Raw genomic sequence first — 19595 nt, forward strand, 5'->3', positions numbered from 1 at the left:
TCTATACTACACCACCAGTCTGAAACCCGCAGGTCTATACTGCACCACCAGTCTCAAACCCGCACCTAGCCGCAGGTCTATACTGCACCACCAGTCTCAAACCCGCACCTAGCCGCAGGTCTATACTGCACCACCAGTCTCAAACCCGCACCTAGCCGCAGGTCTATACTGCACCACCAGTCTCAAACCCGCACCTAGCCGCAGGTCTATACTACACCTCCAGTCTCAAACCCGCACCTAGCCGCAGGTCTATACTGCACCACCAGTCTCAAACCCGCACCTAGCCGCAGGTCTATACTACACCTCCAGTCTCAAACCCGCACCTAGCCGCAGGTCTATACTGCACCACCAGTCTCAAACCCGCACCTAGCCGCAGGTCTATACTACACCTCCAGTCTGAAACCCGCACCTAGCCGCAGGTCTATGCTACACCTCCAGTCTGAAACCCTCACCTAGCCGCAGGTCTATACTACACCACCCGTCTCAAACCCGCACCTAGCCGCAGGTCTATACTGCACCACCAGTCTCAAACCCGCACCTAGCCGCAGGTCTATACTGCACCACCAGTCTCAAACCCGCACCTAGCCGCAGGTCTATACTACACCTCCAGTCTGAAACCCGCACCTAGCCGCAGGTCTATACTGCACCACCAGTCTGAAACCCGCACCTAGCCGCAGGTCTATACTACACCACCAGTCTGAAACCCGCACCTAGCCGCAGGTCTATACTACACCACCAGTCTGAAACCCGCACCTAGCCGCAGGTCTATACTACACCACCAGTCTGAAACCCGCACCTAGCCGCAGGTCTATACTACACCACCAGTCTGAAACCCGCACCTAGCCGCAGGTCTATACTACACCACCAGTCTGAAACCCGCACCTAGCCGCAGGTCTATACTGCACCACCAGTCTGAAACCCGCACCTAGCCGCAGGTCTATACTACACCACCAGTCTGAAACCCGCACCTAGCCGCAGGTCTATACTACACCACCAGTCTGAAACCCGCACCTAGCCGCAGGTCTATACTACACCACCAGTCTGAAACCCGCACCTAGCCGCAGGTCTATACTACACCACCAGTCTCAAACCCGCACCTAGCCGCAGGTCTATACTACACCACCAGTCTGAAACCCGCACCTAGCCGCAGGTCTATACTACACCACCAGTCTGAAACCCGCACCTAGCCGCAGGTCTATACTGCACCACCAGTCTCAAACCCGCACCTAGCCGCAGGTCTATACTGCACCACCAGTCTCAAACCCGCACCTAGCCGCAGGTCTGTAGTACACCACCAGTCTGAAACCCGCACCTAGCCGCAGGTCTATACTACACCACCAGTCTGAAACCCGCACCTAGCCGCAGGTCTATACTACACCACCAGTCTGAAACCCGCACCTAGCCGCAGGTCTGTAGTACACCACCAGTCTCAATAACGCTGTAATGGCCTGTCAGTGCCACCAGCAGAGTCCGACAGGGCGAAGACTATGACTCCATGGACGGGGCTCCATCAGCCGCCACATACTACAGGCAGAGCTGTAGCGGACTCCAAACACTGCTGCTGCCTGTACGTACAGACGAGCCACTGATGGACGTGCAGCTCCAGAAAGTCCCAGGTAAAGTGACTAATCTCCCGGGCAGTCCACACGTCTCTGTACACACTAATACAACTCAAATGTGATCTAACACAGCAAACCGCAAAATAACCCGGTATTAAACATGACGAATGAGATAAACGAGCCACCAAGTACTCTCATCTAAAAGACCCAGGACGTAACCAGGAGAAGGAGCCGATATGCCGCTGGCAGCAGCCATTACAGAGCACTCACCACTGCAACATCTTGACTGGACTGAGAGGAGCCTGCAGATGAGAGTCCGCTGTGTGAGGAGGGAAGCACGAAGTGAGAGGAGTACAGGGGGATTGCTGAGAAGAGGCCGGCAGGAGGAGGAGAGTGCGGCCACATTCTTACAGAGGTGGAGTCCATGCGCTCTCCCAGGTACGGGCGTCACCTGCTAATTGTACCACACCAGCCTGGCAGGTACATGGCGAGCTGTGTACCCTGCACACAAACCTGGAGGGGAAATGTCATTATGGCTATACACACTCTATATTTGTTGAGTATGTGTATTGAATGCCCACCACACACAGCCCTCACATGTATGTAATCTGCTATATGTACCTCACACAGCCCTCACATGTATGTAATCTGCTATATGTACCTCACACAGCCCTCACATGTGTGTAATCTGCTATATGTACCTCACACAGCCCTCACATGTATGTAATCTGCTATATGTACCTCACACAACCCTCACATGTGTGTAATCTGTTATATGTACCTCACACAGCCCTCACATGTGTGTAATCTCTTATATGTACCTCACACAGCCCTCACATGTATGTAATCTGTTATATGTACCTCACACAGCCCTCACATGTATGTAATCTGTTATGTACCTCACACAACCCTCACATGTATGTAATCTGCTATATGTACCTCACACAACCCTCACATGTGTGTAATCTCTTATATGTACCTCACACAGCCCTCACATGTATGTAATCTGTTATATGTACCTCACACAACCCTCACATGTGTGTAATCTGTTATATGTACCTCACACAGCCCTCACATGTATGTAATCTGTTATATGTACCTCACACAACCCTCACATGTATGTAATCTGCTATATGTACCTCACACAACCCTCACATGTGTGTAATCTCTTATATGTACCTCACACAACCCTCACATGTGTGTAATCTCTTATATGTACCTCATACATAGTTTGTAAAGCCGAATAAAGACTTGCGTCCATCAAGTTCGACCTGTTAGTTCTGTAGTTGCTAAAGTTGATCCAGAGGAGGGCAAAAACCCCAAATGATTTAGCCAATCTTCACCTGAGGAAAAATTCCCTCCCGACTCTGAAACCAGCAGTCAGAATAAATCCCTGTATCAACCTACTATTTTATTCTATTTTTAAGTATATGCAGAAAACTGCCTGGTATCTAGAAATGCATCCAGTCCCCGCTTGAACTGGTGTAGTGAATCCGACATTACCGTCTCCTCACTCAGTGAATTCCATATTCTCACTGCTCTTACCGTAAAGAACCCCTTCCTATGCTGGTGCTGAAACCTTTTCTCTTCCAGTCTTAGTGAATGCCCTCTTGTTACCGTAATATCCCTCCTTTTGAACAAATCCCGGGCAAGGTCTCTATACTGTCCCCTAACATATTTGTACACATTTATTATGTCCCCCCTCAACCTTCTCTTTTCCAGGCTGAATAGTCCTAGTTTTGCCAACCTCTCTGGGTATTGCAGTCCCTCCATTCCCTTTATTAATTTTGTTGCCCTCCTTTGTACCTTTTCAAGCTCATTTATATCCTTTCTATATATTGGGGCCCATAACTGAGCACAGTATTCCAAGTGTGGTCTGACCAGTGCTTTGTACAGTGGAAGAACAATGTTCTCATCCTTTGCAGCTATACCTCTTCTGATACATCCCATTACCCTGTTTGCCCTTACAGCAGCGGCCTGACTTTGGGCACTCCAATTTAGTTTGCTATCAATCAAGATGCCCAAGTCCTTCTCCATCTCTGAATTCCCCAATGATTTCCCATTCAGTGAGTACTGGTGACTTCCATTTTTCCTTCCCATATGTATGACCTTACATTTCTCCTCGTTAAACCTCATTTGCCATTTAATGCTCCACCTACCCAGCTTATCCAAATCCCTCTGTAGGTCTGCACTGTCCTCTTTTGTATTAATTGTTTTACATAACTTTGTGTCATCTGCAAATATTGATATTTTACTATTTATCCCGTTGACTATGTCGTTAATAAAGATATTAAATAACATTGGGCCTAGTACAGACCCCTGTGGTACCCCACTAGTGACGCTTACCCAATCTGAGTATATTCCATTTATAACCACCCTCTGCCTTCTATCCTTTAGCCAGTTAGCTACCCACTTGCAGACATTTTCCCCCAGCCCCATCATTCTCATTTTGTATACCAACCTATTATGTGGCACGCTATCGAACGCTTTTGAGAAGTCGAGATACACGACATCCACTGGTTCCCCCTGATCTACTCGAGAGCTAACCTCCTCGTAGAAGTCAATCAGGTTTGTTTGGCAGGAGCGATTCCTCATGAATCCATGTTGGTTCGGGGTTAATAGATTATTAGCGTCAAGATGCTCCATGATTGCCTCATTAATAAAGCCTTCAAAAATTTTGCCCACAACGGACGTCAGACTCACCGGCCGATAGTTTCCGGCGTCACTTTTTGCTCCCTTTTTGAATATTGGCACTACATTCGCCTGTCGCCAATCAAGTGGTACAGACCCAGTCTCAACAGAGTCCTTAAATATAAGATATAACGGTCTGTCTATCACATTACTTAGTTCCCTTAGTACCCGTGGGTGTATGCCATCAGGTCCTGGTGATTTGTTTATTTTAATGTTACTGAGGCGTTTCTGTACCCCAGCTTGGGTTACATTTGTCATACTTAGTGGAGGATTAAGCTTGTCACTTCTCATTTCGCCTGTTAGTTCTTTTTCCTTTGTGAAAGTTGACGAAAAAAATTTATTTAATAGATTAGCTTTATCCTCATCTTTCTCTATGATTTTGCCTTCATCACTTTTTATCGGTCCAATATTATTCGATTTAATCCTTTTACTATTTATATACGTAAAGAACAGTTTGGGATTTGATCTACTTTCCCTAGCAATACGTCTCTCTGTTTCCTCCTTTGCTATTTTTATTTGTTTTTTGCAGGTTCTCGTTTTTTCCTTGTAACACATTAGTGCCTCCTTGCTGTTTTCCTGTTTTAATCTCTTGAATGCCTCTTTTTTGCTATTTAACGCCCCTTTTACGTTCTTATTCAACCATATTGGTTTCCTCTTATTTCTGGCCCTTTTATTCCCATACGGTATATACCTCTCGCACTGAGTATTCAGAATTCTTTTGAAGGTTTCCCATTTACTATTCGTATTTCCTTGATTAAGAACTTTGTCCCAGTCTATAAGTTGAAGGTTTTCTTTCAGCTGATCAAACTTCGCCCTCCTAAAGTTTAATGTTTTAGTTGTTCCCTTATTGATAACCCTACTGAAGGGCATTTTGAAATTGATAATATTATGATCGCTATTACCTAGGTGCCCCCCTATCTGTACCTCAGTTATTCTATCAGGCCTATTAGTCAATATTAAGTCCAACACTGCCTTCCCTCTCGTTGGTTCCTGCACTAGTTGGGAGAGATAATTATCCTTGATATTTGTCAAGAACCTTTTTCCTTTCTGCGATCTACAGGTTTCTGTTTCCCAGTCAATATCCGGGTAGTTGAAGTCCCCCATTACAATCACCTCATTATGTTTTGCTACTTTGTCTATTTGTCCTAATAGCAGTTTCTCATTCTCCTCTGTTATATTGGGTGGCTTATAGCAGACCCCCAGTAATATTTTATTATTATTTTTTGCCCCCTCTATCTCTACCCACATGGACTCGACCCCCTCTTCTCCCTCTCCTATATCTTCCCTTAGTCTGGGCTTTAGACGTGACTTTACATATAAGCAGACTCCTCCGCCCTTCCCCTGTTTCCGGTCCCTTCTAAATAAACTATAATCTGTTAAATTTACCGCCCAGTCGTAGCTATCGTCTAGCCAAGTCTCTGTTATACCTACGATGTCATACCTCTCCTCCGATATAAGCGCCCGCAGCTCATCCGCCTTATTGGTCAGGCTTCTTGCGTTGGTCAGCATGCAAGATAAAACTTTGGGGTTATTTAGCATCCTATTCTTCTCTAACGATCTAACTGTACTATCCCCACCCCCCTCTCCACCCTCATTATATTCACTTCTCCCCTTCCCCCTTGCTTGCCTCACATCCCACCTATTTCCTTGGTTTCCCCCCCCGTCTCTAGTTTAAAAACTCCTCCAACCTATTAGCCATCTTCTTCCCCAGCACCGCTGCACCCTCCCCATTGAGGTGCAGCCCGTCCCTACGGTAGAGCCTGTAGCCGACAGCGAAGTCGGCCCAGTTCTCCATGAACCCAAACCCTTCTGCCTTGCACCAACTCTTTAGCCACTTATTCACCTCCCTAACCTCCCGTTGGCGCTCCTGTGTGGCTCGCGGGATTGGTAGTATTTCTGAGAAAACTACCTTGGAGGTCCTTGCCCTAAGCTTCCTACCTAGATCCCTGAAATCATTTTTAAGGACCCTCCATCTACCACTCACTTTGTCATTGGTGCCAATGTGGACCATGACCGCTGGGTCTTCGCCAGCCCCACCCAGTAACCTGTCAACCCGATCCGCGATGTGCCGGACTCGAGCGCCAGGGAGGCAGCACACCGTTCGGCGATCCCGGTCTTTGTGACAGATTGCCCTGTCTGTCCCCCTAATAATAGAGTCACCCACTACCAGGACCTGTCTAGCCTGCCCTACACTTCCCCCCTCCCCCTCATTACTGGAGCATACACTCCCCCGGCGGTCAGAGGATCTGTCGTGCTCCAATAATGCCGGTTCTGAACCAGCCTTCCTATACTTCTTCCCTCTATCCCTTCTAACTGTTACCCAGCTCCCTGCCTGTTCAGCCTGCGCTTCCCCACTAAGCTCCACCCCCAGTGTTGACCCATTGAGTGTCTGCTCGGTGAGCAGCAAACTCCGTTCCATGTTGTCGATGCTCCTCAGTACCGCTATCTGAGCACTTAGATCCAGGATTTGGGAACACACAACCCTCACATGTGTGTAATCTCTTATATGTACCTCACACAGCCCTTACATGTGTGTAATCTCTTATATGTACCTCACACAGCCCTCACATGTGTGTAATCTGCTATATGTACCTCACACAACCCTCACATGTGTGTAATCTGCTATATGTACCTCACACAGCCCTCACATGTGTGTAATCTGCTATATGTACCTCACACAGCCCTTACATGTATGTAATCTGCTATATGTACCTCACACAACCCTCACATGTATGTAATCTGTTATATGTACCTCAAACAGCCCTCACATGTATGTAATCTGTTATATGCACCTCACACAGCCCTCACATGTGTGTCATCTGTTATATGTACCTCACACAGCCCTCACATGTATGTAATCTGTTATATGTACCTCAAACAGCCCTCACATGTATGTAATCTGTTATATGCACCTCACACAGCCCTCACATGTGTGTCATCTGTTATATGTACCTCACACAGCCCTCACATGTATGTAATCTGCTATATGTACCTCACACCGCCCTCACATGTGTGTAATCTGCTATATGTACCTCACACAGCCCTCACATGTATGTAATCTGTTATATGTACCTCACACAACCCTCACATGTATGTAATCTGCTATATGTACCTCACACAACCCTCACATGTGTGTAATCTCTTATATGTACCTCACACAACCCTCACATGTGTGTAATCTCTTATATGTACCTCATACATAGTTTGTAAAGCCGAATAAAGACTTGCGTCCATCAAGTTCGACCTGTTAGTTCTGTAGTTGCTAAAGTTGATCCAGAGGAGGGCAAAAACCCCAAATGATTTAGCCAATCTTCACCTGAGGAAAAATTCCCTCCCGACTCTGAAACCAGCAGTCAGAATAAATCCCTGTATCAACCTACTATTTTATTCTATTTTTAAGTATATGCAGAAAACTGCCTGGTATCTAGAAATGCATCCAGTCCCCGCTTGAACTGGTGTAGTGAATCCGACATTACCGTCTCCTCACTCAGTGAATTCCATATTCTCACTGCTCTTACCGTAAAGAACCCCTTCCTATGCTGGTGCTGAAACCTTTTCTCTTCCAGTCTTAGTGAATGCCCTCTTGTTACCGTAATATCCCTCCTTTTGAACAAATCCCGGGCAAGGTCTCTATACTGTCCCCTAACATATTTGTACACATTTATTATGTCCCCCCTCAACCTTCTCTTTTCCAGGCTGAATAGTCCTAGTTTTGCCAACCTCTCTGGGTATTGCAGTCCCTCCATTCCCTTTATTAATTTTGTTGCCCTCCTTTTTACCTTTTCAAGCTCATTTATATCCTTTCTATATATTGGGGCCCATAACTGAGCACAGTATTCCAAGTGTGGTCTGACCAGTGCTTTGTACAGTGGAAGAACAATGTTCTCATCCTTTGCAGCTATACCTCTTCTGATACATCCCATTACCCTGTTTGCCCTTACAGCAGCGGCCTGACTTTGGGCACTCCAATTTAGTATGCTATCAATCAAGATGCCCAAGTCCTTCTCCATCTCTGAATTCCCCAATGATTTCCCATTCAGTGAGTACTGGTGACTTCCATTTTTCCTTCCCATATGTATGACCTTACATTTCTCCTCGTTAAACCTCATTTGCCATTTAATGCTCCACCTACCCAGCTTATCCAAATCCCTCTGTAGGTCTGCACTGTCCTCTTTTGTATTAATTGTTTTACATAACTTTGTGTCATCTGCAAATATTGATATTTTACTATTTATCCCGTTGACTATGTCGTTAATAAAGATATTAAATAACATTGGGCCTAGTACAGACCCCTGTGGTACCCCACTAGTGACGCTTACCCAATCTGAGTATATTCCATTTATAACCACCCTCTGCCTTCTATCCTTTAGCCAGTTAGCTACCCACTTGCAGACATTTTCCCCCAGCCCCATCATTCTCATTTTGTATACCAACCTATTATGTGGCACGCTATCGAACGCTTTTGAGAAGTCGAGATACACGACATCCACTGGTTCCCCCTGATCTACTCGAGAGCTAACCTCCTCGTAGAAGTCAATCAGGTTTGTTTGGCAGGAGCGATTCCTCATGAATCCATGTTGGTTCGGGGTTAATAGATTATTAGCGTCAAGATGCTCCATGATTGCCTCATTAATAAAGCCTTCAAAAATTTTGCCCACAACGGACGTCAGACTCACCGGCCGATAGTTTCCGGCGTCACTTTTTGCTCCCTTTTTGAATATTGGCACTACATTCGCCTGTCGCCAATCAAGTGGTACAGACCCAGTCTCAACAGAGTCCTTAAATATAAGATATAACGGTCTGTCTATCACATTACTTAGTTCCCTTAGTACCCGTGGGTGTATGCCATCAGGTCCTGGTGATTTGTTTATTTTAATGTTACTGAGGCGTTTCTGTACCCCAGCTTGGGTTACATTTGTCATACTTAGTGGAGGATTAAGCTTGTCACTTCTCATTTCGCCTGTTAGTTCTTTTTCCTTTGTGAAAGTTGACGAAAAAAATTTATTTAATAGATTAGCTTTATCCTCATCTTTCTCTATGATTTTGCCTTCATCACTTTTTATCGGTCCAATATTATTCGATTTAATCCTTTTACTATTTATATACGTAAAGAACAGTTTGGGATTTGATCTACTTTCCCTAGCAATACGTCTCTCTGTTTCCTCCTTTGCTATTTTTATTTGTTTTTTGCAGGTTCTCGTTTTTTCCTTGTAACACATTAGTGCCTCCTTGCTGTTTTCCTGTTTTAATCTCTTGAATGCCTCTTTTTTGCTATTTAACGCCCCTTTTACGTTCTTATTCAACCATATTGGTTTCCTCTTATTTCTGGCCCTTTTATTCCCATACGGTATATACCTCTCGCACTGAGTATTCAGAATTCTTTTGAAGGTTTCCCATTTACTATTCGTATTTCCTTGATTAAGAACTTTGTCCCAGTCTATAAGTTGAAGGTTTTCTTTCAGCTGATCAAACTTCGCCCTCCTAAAGTTTAATGTTTTAGTTGTTCCCTTATTGATAACCCTACTGAAGGGCATTTTGAAATTGATAATATTATGATCGCTATTACCTAGGTGCCCCCCTATCTGTACCTCAGTTATTCTATCAGGCCTATTAGTCAATATTAAGTCCAACACTGCCTTCCCTCTCGTTGGTTCCTGCACTAGTTGGGAGAGATAATTATCCTTGATATTTGTCAAGAACCTTTTTCCTTTCTGCGATCTACAGGTTTCTGTTTCCCAGTCAATATCCGGGTAGTTGAAGTCCCCCATTACAATCACCTCATTATGTTTTGCTACTTTGTCTATTTGTCCTAATAGCAGTTTCTCATTCTCCTCTGTTATATTGGGTGGCTTATAGCAGACCCCCAGTAATATTTTATTATTATTTTTTGCCCCCTCTATCTCTACCCACATGGACTCGACCCCCTCTTCTCCCTCTCCTATATCTTCCCTTAGTCTGGGCTTTAGACGTGACTTTACATATAAGCAGACTCCTCCGCCCTTCCCCTGTTTCCGGTCCCTTCTAAATAAACTATAATCTGTTAAATTTACCGCCCAGTCGTAGCTATCGTCTAGCCAAGTCTCTGTTATACCTACGATGTCATACCTCTCCTCCGATATAAGCGCCCGCAGCTCATCCGCCTTATTGGTCAGGCTTCTTGCGTTGGTCAGCATGCAAGATAAAACTTTGGGGTTATTTAGCATCCTATTCTTCTCTAACGATCTAACTGTACTATCCCCACCCCCCTCTCCACCCTCATTATATTCACTTCTCCCCTTCCCCCTTGCTTGCCTCACATCCCACCTATTTCCTTGGTTTCCCCCCCCCGTCTCTAGTTTAAAAACTCCTCCAACCTATTAGCCATCTTCTTCCCCAGCACCGCTGCACCCTCCCCATTGAGGTGCAGCCCGTCCCTACGGTAGAGCCTGTAGCCGACAGCGAAGTCGGCCCAGTTCTCCATGAACCCAAACCCTTCTGCCTTGCACCAACTCTTTAGCCACTTATTCACCTCCCTAACCTCCCGTTGGCGCTCCTGTGTGGCTCGCGGGATTGGTAGTATTTCTGAGAAAACTACCTTGGAGGTCCTTGCCCTAAGCTTCCTACCTAGATCCCTGAAATCATTTTTAAGGACCCTCCATCTACCACTCACTTTGTCATTGGTGCCAATGTGGACCATGACCGCTGGGTCTTCGCCAGCCCCACCCAGTAACCTGTCAACCCGATCCGCGATGTGCCGGACTCGAGCGCCAGGGAGGCAGCACACCGTTCGGCGATCCCGGTCTTTGTGACAGATTGCCCTGTCTGTCCCCCTAATAATAGAGTCACCCACTACCAGGACCTGTCTAGCCTGCCCTACACTTCCCCCCTCCCCCTCATTACTGGAGCATACACTCCCCCGGCGGTCAGAGGATCTGTCGTGCTCCAATAATGCCGGTTCTGAACCAGCCTTCCTATACTTCTTCCCTCTATCCCTTCTAACTGTTACCCAGCTCCCTGCCTGTTCAGCCTGCGCTTCCCCACTAAGCTCCACCCCCAGTGTTGACCCATTGAGTGTCTGCTCGGTGAGCAGCAAACTCCGTTCCATGTTGTCGATGCTCCTCAGTACCGCTATCTGAGCACTTAGATCCAGGATTTGGGAACACACAACCCTCACATGTGTGTAATCTCTTATATGTACCTCACACAGCCCTTACATGTGTGTAATCTCTTATATGTACCTCACACAGCCCTCACATGTGTGTAATCTGCTATATGTACCTCACACAACCCTCACATGTGTGTAATCTGCTATATGTACCTCACACAGCCCTCACATGTGTGTAATCTGCTATATGTACCTCACACAGCCCTTACATGTATGTAATCTGCTATATGTACCTCACACAACCCTCACATGTATGTAATCTGTTATATGTACCTCAAACAGCCCTCACATGTATGTAATCTGTTATATGCACCTCACACAGCCCTCACATGTGTGTCATCTGTTATATGTACCTCACACATCCCTCACATGTATGTAATCTGCTATATGTACCTCACACAACCCTCACATGTGTGTAATCTGCTATATGTACCTCACACCGCCCTCACATGTGTGTAATCTGCTATATGTACCTCACACAACCCTCACATGTATGTAATCTGCTATATGTACCTCACACAACCCTCACATGTGTGTAATCTGTTATATGTACCTCACACAGCCCTCACATGTATGTAATCTGCTATATGTACCTCACACAACCCTCACATGTGTGTAATCTGTTACATGTGAGGGCTGTGTGAGGTACATATAACAGATTACATACATGTGAGGGCTGTGTGAGGTACATATAACAGATTACACACATGTGAGGGTTGTGTGAGGTACATATAGCAGATTACATACATGTGAGGGTTGTGTGAGGTACATATAGCAGATTACACACATGTGAGGGCGGTGTGAGATACATATAGCAGATTACACACATGTGAGGGTTGTGTGAGGTACATATAACAGATTACACACATGTGAGGGTTGTGTGAGGTACATATAGCAGATTACATACATGTGAGGGCTGTGTGAGGTACATATATGTAATCTGCTATATGTACCTCACACAACCCTCACATGTGTGTAATCTGTTATATGTACCTCACACAGCCCTCACATGTGTGTAATCTGTTACATGTGAGGGCTGTGTGAGGTACATATAACAGATTACATACATGTGAGGGCTGTGTGAGGTACATATAACAGATTACACACATGTGAGGGTTGTGTGAGGTACATATAGCAGATTACATACATGTGAGGGTGGTGTGAGGTACATATAGCAGATTACACACATGTGAGGGCGGTGTGAGGTACATATAGCAGATTACACACATGTGAGGGTTGTGTGAGGTACATATAACAGATTACACACATGTGAGGGTTGTGTGAGGTACATATAGCAGATTACACACATGTGAGGGTTGTGTGAGGTACATATAGCAGATTACATACATGTGAGGGCTGTGTGAGGTACATATATGTAATCTGCTATATGTACCTCACACAACCCTCACATATGTGTAATCTGTTATATGTACCTCACACAGCCCTCACATGTGTGTAATCTGCTATATGTACCTCACACAGCCCTCACATGTATGTAATCTGCTATATGTACCTCACACAACCCTCACATGTATGTAATCTGTTATATGTACCTCACACAACCCTCACATGTGTGTAATCAGTTATATGTACCTCACACAGCCCTCACATGTATGTAATCTGTTATATGTACCTCACACAGCCCTCACATGTATGTAATCTGTTATATGTACCTCACGCAGCCCTCACATGTATGTAATCTGCTATATGTACCTCACGCAGCCCTCACATGTATGTAATCTGTTATATGTACCTCACGCAGCCCTCACATGTATGTAATCTGCTATATGTACCTCACGCAGCCCTCACATGTATGTAATCTGCTATATGTACCTCACACAACCCTCGCATGTATGTAATCTGCTATATGTACCTCACAGCCCTCACATATATGTAATCTGTTATATGTACCTCACACAACCCTCACATGTATGTAATCTGCTATATGTACCTCACACAGCCCTCACATGTATATAATCTGTTATATCTACCTCACACAGCCCTCACATGTATGTAATCTGTTATATGTACCTCACGCAGCCCTCACATGTATGTAATCTGCTATATGTACCTCACGCAGCCCTCACATGTATGTAATCTGCTATATGTACCTCACGCAGCTCTCACATGTATGTAATCTGCTATATGTACCTCACACAGCCCTCACATGTATGTAATCTGCTATATGTACCTCACACAGCCCTCACATGTATGTAATCTGCTATATGTACCTCACACAGCCCTCACATGTATGTAATCTGCTATATGTACCTCACACAGCCCTCACATGTGTGTAATCTGTGATATGTACCTCACACAGCCCTCACATGTATGTAATCTGCTATATGTACCTCACACAGCCCTCACATGTATGTAATCTGCTATATGTACCTCACACAGCCCTCACATGTATGTAATCTGCTATATGTACCTCACACAGCCCTCACATGTATGTAATCTGTTTTATGTACCTCACACAGCCCTTACATGTATGTAATCTGCTATATGTACCTAACACAGCCCTCACATGTATGTAATCTGTTATATGTACCTCACACAGCTCTCACATGTGTGTAATCTGTTATATGTACCTCACACAGCCCTCACATGTATGTAATCTGTTATATGTACAGTGGTGGCCAAAAGTATTGGCACCCCTGCAATTCTGTCAGATAATACTCAGTTTCTTCCTAAAAATGATTGCAATCACAAATTCTTTGGTATTATTATCTTCATTTAATTTGCTTGCAAGGAAAAAAACACAAAAGAGAATGAAGCAAAAAACAAATCATTGATCATTTCACACAAAACTCCAAAAATGGGCCAGACAAAAGTATTGGCACCCTCAGCCTAATACTTGGTTGCACAACCTTTAGCCAAAATAACTGCGAACAACCGCTTCCGGTAACCATCAATGAGTTTCTTACAATGCTCTCCTGGAATTGTAGACCATTCTTCTTTGGCAAACTGCTCCAGGTCCCTGATATTTGAAGGGTGCCTTCTCCAAACTGCCATTTTGAGATCTCTCCACAGGTGTTCTATGGGATTCAGGTCTGGACTCATTGCTGGCCACCTTAGAAGTCTCCAGGGCTTTCTCTAAAACCATTTTATAGTGCTTTTGGAAGTGTGTTTTGGGTCATTGTCCTGCTGGAAGACCCATGACCTCTGAGGGAGACCCAGTTTTCTCGCACTGGGTCTACATTATGCTGCAAAATTTGTTGGTAGTCTTCAGACTTCATAATGCCATGCACACGGTCAAGCAGTCCAGTGCCAGAGGCAGCAAAGCCACCCCAAAACATCAGGGAACCTCCGCCATGTTTGACTGTAGGGACCGTGTTCTTTTCTTTGAATGCCTCTTTTTTTTTTCCTGTACACTCTATGTTGATGCTTTTTCCCAAAAAGCTCTACTTTTGTCTCATCTGACCAGAGAACATTCTTCCAAAACGTTTTAGGCTTTCTCAGGTAAGTTTTGGCAAACTCCAGCCTGGCTTTTTTATGTCTCGGGGTAATAAGTGGGGTCTTCTTGGGTATCCTACCATACAGTCCCTTTTCATTCAGACGCCGACGGATAGTACGGGTTGACACTGTTGTACCCTCGGACTGCAGGGCAGCTTGAACTTGTTTGGATGTTAGTCGAGGTTCTTTATCCACCATCCGCACAATCTTGCGTTGAAATCTCTCGTCAATTTTTCTTTTCCGTCCACATCTAGGGAGGTTAGCCACAGTGCCATGGGCTTTAAACTTCTTGATGACACTGCGCACGGAAGACACAGGAACATTCAGGTCTTTGGAGATGGACTTGTAGCCTTGAGATTGCTCATGCTTCCTCACAATTTGGTTTCTCAAGTCCTCAGACAGTTCTTTGGTCTTCTTTCTTTTCTCCATGCTCAATGTGGTACACACAAGGACACAGGACAGAAGTTGAGTCAACTTTAATCCATGTTAACTGGCTGCAAGTGTGATTTAGTTATTGCCAACACCTGTTAGGTGCCACAGGTAAGTTACAGGTGCTGTTAATAACACGAATTAGAGAAGCATCACATGATTTTTCAAACAGTGCCAATACTTTTATCCACCCCCTTTATTAGGTTTGGTGTGGAATTATATCCAATTTGGCTTTAGGACAATTCTTTTTGTGTTTTTTCTTTGAAGACAAATTAAATGAAGATAATAATACCAAAGAATTTATGATTGCAATCATTTTCAGGAAGAAACTGAGTATTATCTGACAGAATTGCAGGGGTGCCAATACTTTTGGCCACCACTGTACCTCACACAGCCCTCACATGTATGTAATCTGTTATATGTACAGTACAGACCAAAAGTTTGGACACACCTCATTTAAAGATTTTTATGTATTTTCATGACTATGAAAATTGTACATTCACACTGAAGGCATCAAAACTATGAATTAAGACACCTGGAATTATATACTTAACAAAAAAAGTGTGAAACCACTGAAAATATGTCTTCTATTCTAGGTTCTTCAAAGTAGCCACCTTTTGCTTTGATGACTGCTTTGCACACTCTTGGCATTCTCTTGATGAGCTTCAAGAGGTAGTCACCGTAAATGGTCTTCCAAAAATCTTGAAAAAGTTCACAGAGATGCTTAGCACTTGTTGGCCCTTTTGCCTTCACTCTGCGGTCCAGCTCACCCCAAACCATCTCGATTGGTTTCAGGTCTGGTGACTGTGGAGGCGAGGTCATCTGGCGTAGCACCCCATCACTCTCCTTCTTGGTCAAATAGCCCTTACACAGCCTGGAGGTGTGTTTGGGGTCATTGTCCTGTTGAAAAATAAATGATGGTCCAACTAAACGCAAACCGGATGGAATAGCATGCTGCTGCAAGATGCTGTGGTAGTCATGCTGGTTCAGTATGCCTTCAATTTTGAATAAATCTCCAACAGTGTCACCAGCAAAGCACCCCCACACCATCACACCTCCTCCTCCATGCTTCACGGTGGGAACCAGGCATGTAGAGTCCATCCGTTCACCTTTTCTGTGTCGCACAAAGACACGGTGGTTGGAACCAAAGATCTCAAATTTGGATTCATCAGACCAAAGCACAGATTTCCACTGGTCTAATGTCCATTCCTTGTATTCTTTAGCCCAAACAAGTCTCTTCTGCTTGTTGCCTGTCCTTAGCAGTGGTTTCCTAGCAGCTATTTTACCATGAAGGCCAGCTGCACAAAGTCTCCTCTTAACAGTTGTTGAAGAGATGTGTCTGCTGCTAGACCTCTGTGTGGCATTGACTTGGTCTCTAATCTGAGCTGCTGCTAACCTGCGATTTCTGAGGCTGGTGACTCGGATAAACTTATCCTCAGAAGCAGAGGTGACTCTTGGTCTTCCTTTCCTGGGGCGGTCCTCATGTGAGCCAGTTTCTTTGTAGCGCTTGATGGTTTTTGCAACTGCACTTGGGGACACTTTCAAAGTTTTCCCAATTTTTCGCACTGACTGACCTTCATTTCTTAAAGTAATGATAGCCACTCATTTTTCTTTACTTAGCTGCTCTTTTGTTGCCATAATACAAATTATAACAGTCTATTCAGTAGGACTATCAGCTGTGTATCCACCAGACTTCTGCACAACACAACTGATTGTCCCAACCCCATTTATAAGGCAAGAAATCCCACTTATTAAACGTGACAGGGCACACCTGTGAATTGAAAACCATTTCCGGTGACTACCTCTTGAAGCTCATCAAGAGAATTCCAAGAGTGTGCAAAGCAGTCATCAAAGCAAAAGGTGGCTACTTTGAAGAACCTAGAATATAAGACATATTTTCAGTTGTTTCACACTTTTTTGTTAAGTATATAATTCCACATGTGTTAATTCATAGTTTTGATGCCTTCAGTGTGAATGTACAATTTTCATAGTCATGAAAATACAGAAAAATCTTTAAATAACGTGTGTCCAAACTTTTCGTCTGTACTGTATGTACCCCCATTAGTATACTATTAGTCACTTAGTAATCAAAATATAAAGTGATAAGCAGCAGTGTGCCCCACATTAACTATAATCTCCACCGGCCAATAATATAAATTATTCAGTCTCTGTGACTCTCCCCAATTAACTGTAAGGCTACGTGCACACAGAAAATATACAAGGCTTTACAGTACAAGCAAAGGGAAACCCCCATCATTGCTCTCTCCCTGCACCCCCATCTTTGCTCTTTCCCAGCACCCCCATCATTGCTCTCTCCCACCACCCCATCATTGCTCTCTTCCACTACCTCCATCATTGCTCTCTCCCAGCACCCCCATCATTGCTCTCTCCCAGCCCCATCCTCATCATTTCTCTCCCCATCCTCATCATTGCTCTCCCCATCCCCATCATTGCTCTCCCCATCCCCATCATTGCTCTCCCCATCCCCATCATTGCTCTACCCATCGCCACCATCCCCATCATAGCTCTCCCCCACCTCCCCTCATTCTCCTGTTCCTCTCCCCAGCGTTTCAGTTAAAAAAATAAAAAAAAACCACTTACCTTGCTCCCCTGCAGCATCCTCATTGCCAGCAACCTTCTCCCTGACCCAGGCGTGCGCTGCATGATGACGTTATCAAGCTACCAGCGTCTGTGTCAAGTAGGAAGCGCCGGGCAGGAAGCAGAGGACGGATACCTCAGCTCCGCTGCTATTTTGCTCCTGTCAGCAGCGGAGCGGAGGGATCGCTCCGGGCTCCGAGAAGCAGGCCAGATTGCCCTCAATATTAGCCGCCCGGCATAGGTCCCCCTGACCCTCTGAGTCCTGATGCTGCTGCACCGGCTGCTCTGGTGGTATGTCTGCCCCTGATATGTACCTCACACAGCCTTCATGTGCGTAATGTCATATGTACCTCACACAGCCCTAACATGTATATAATCTGCTATATGTACCTCACATGTATATAATCTGCTATATGTACCTCACACACCTCTCACATGTATGTAATCTGTTATATGTACCTTACACAGCCCTCACATGTATGTAATCTGTTATATGTACCTCACACAACCCTCACATGTGTGTAATCAGTTATATGTACTGTCATAGAAAATATTAAGAATCTCTCTCCTCCAAGCCCCTCTTCTCCCCTCCCTTACAACCATCTGTCAGAATAAAAGAAGCTCTCCATGCAAATCACAGCACACACAGGAGAGATGGCCAACTCACTTGTCCATTCAGCAACATGCGTGACACATACCTCCCCTCTTATATCATACCAGTGACTGTCACATATCCCCCCCCCCCCTCTGCTCAAAGCCAGCGGTTTGGGCACCTTCCGATACTAGACAGTGAATTCTAGATAAGGCATCAGCGTTCCCGTGTAACTTCCCGGGCCTATGCTGTATGTGAAAGTTGAAATCCTGAAGAGCTAGGAACCATATAGTTACCCTGGCATTTTTACCCCTCTTTTCCCTCAACCATCTCAACGGGTCATGGTCTGACACCAACTTAAACTTCCGGCCTAGTAGGTAGTACCTTAGTGTATCTACGGCCAACTTTATCGCTAAACACTTCTTTTTCTACTATTGCGTAGTTTTTCTCGCAGGAGAAAAGCTTCCGGCTCAGATAGAGAATGGGATGTTCTTCCCCATTTATCTCTTGAGAGAGTACTGCTCCCAGACCAAGCTCTGAAGCGTCTGTCTGGACCACAAACTCTTAAAGTCTGGTGCGACCAGGACAGGCTGTTTACACAGTACTGACTTCAACAGTTGAAACGCGGTCTCTGTTTCCTCTGTCCACTTCACCATGGTTGACCTGGTGACTTTTAGGAGATCCGTCAGTGGTGCAGCCATCATGGCAAAATTTGGGATAAACCGCCGGTAATATCCCACCACTCCCAGGAATGCTCTCGCTTGCTTCTTGGAGCGCAGTTGCTGCCAAGTCTGGATTGCCTCCATTTTATTAACTTGCAGCCTTATTTTGCCTTTTCAGATGACATAGCCCAAGTACTTGGCCTCCTCTTTTCCAATGGCGCATTTATTCACATTTATTGTAAATCCCACCTTCCTTAGAGCATCCAGAACGACCTGTAGTTTAGGTAGATGTCATCAAGGTAGGCTGTGGTATACTTCTTATGTGGGACTAGGATCCAATCCATAGCCCTCTGGAAGGTGGCTGGGGTCCACTGTAGCCCGAACTGCATCCGAGTCTATTGAAAGCACCCATCCGGTGTCGAGAAAGCCATCTTCTCATTGCCCGTCTGGGACATGGGGATCTG

General features: G+C 45.1%; 2 protein-coding genes across 2 annotated transcripts in view; both read right to left on the minus strand.

Moving 5' to 3' along the window:
- The window catches only part of LOC141259379 (testis development-related protein-like), a 191602-nt gene extending 189657 nt beyond the window's left edge, over positions 1 to 1945 (minus strand). The window contains exon 1 of the mRNA XM_073675275.1: positions 1830 to 1945. The gene's annotated coding sequence lies outside the window, so the exon portion shown is untranslated. The remainder of the gene's footprint in view (positions 1 to 1829) is intronic.
- B3GNT7 (UDP-GlcNAc:betaGal beta-1,3-N-acetylglucosaminyltransferase 7) overlaps positions 1 to 1966 on the minus strand; it is a 37696-nt gene extending 35730 nt beyond the window's left edge. Inside the window, exon 1 of the mRNA XM_073675274.1 lies at positions 1830 to 1966. Coding sequence (XP_073531375.1) covers positions 1830 to 1840 — 11 coding nt within the window. The 5' untranslated portion in view covers positions 1841 to 1966. The remainder of the gene's footprint in view (positions 1 to 1829) is intronic.
- Positions 1967 to 19595: the final 17629 nt, after the last annotated feature.

This window comes from Phyllobates terribilis, unplaced genomic scaffold (assembly GCF_046119375.1).
Source record: "Phyllobates terribilis strain yellow unplaced genomic scaffold, ASM4611937v1 Scaffold_3__8_contigs__length_932513732, whole genome shotgun sequence".
Taxonomy (NCBI): Eukaryota; Metazoa; Chordata; class Amphibia; order Anura; family Dendrobatidae; genus Phyllobates; species Phyllobates terribilis.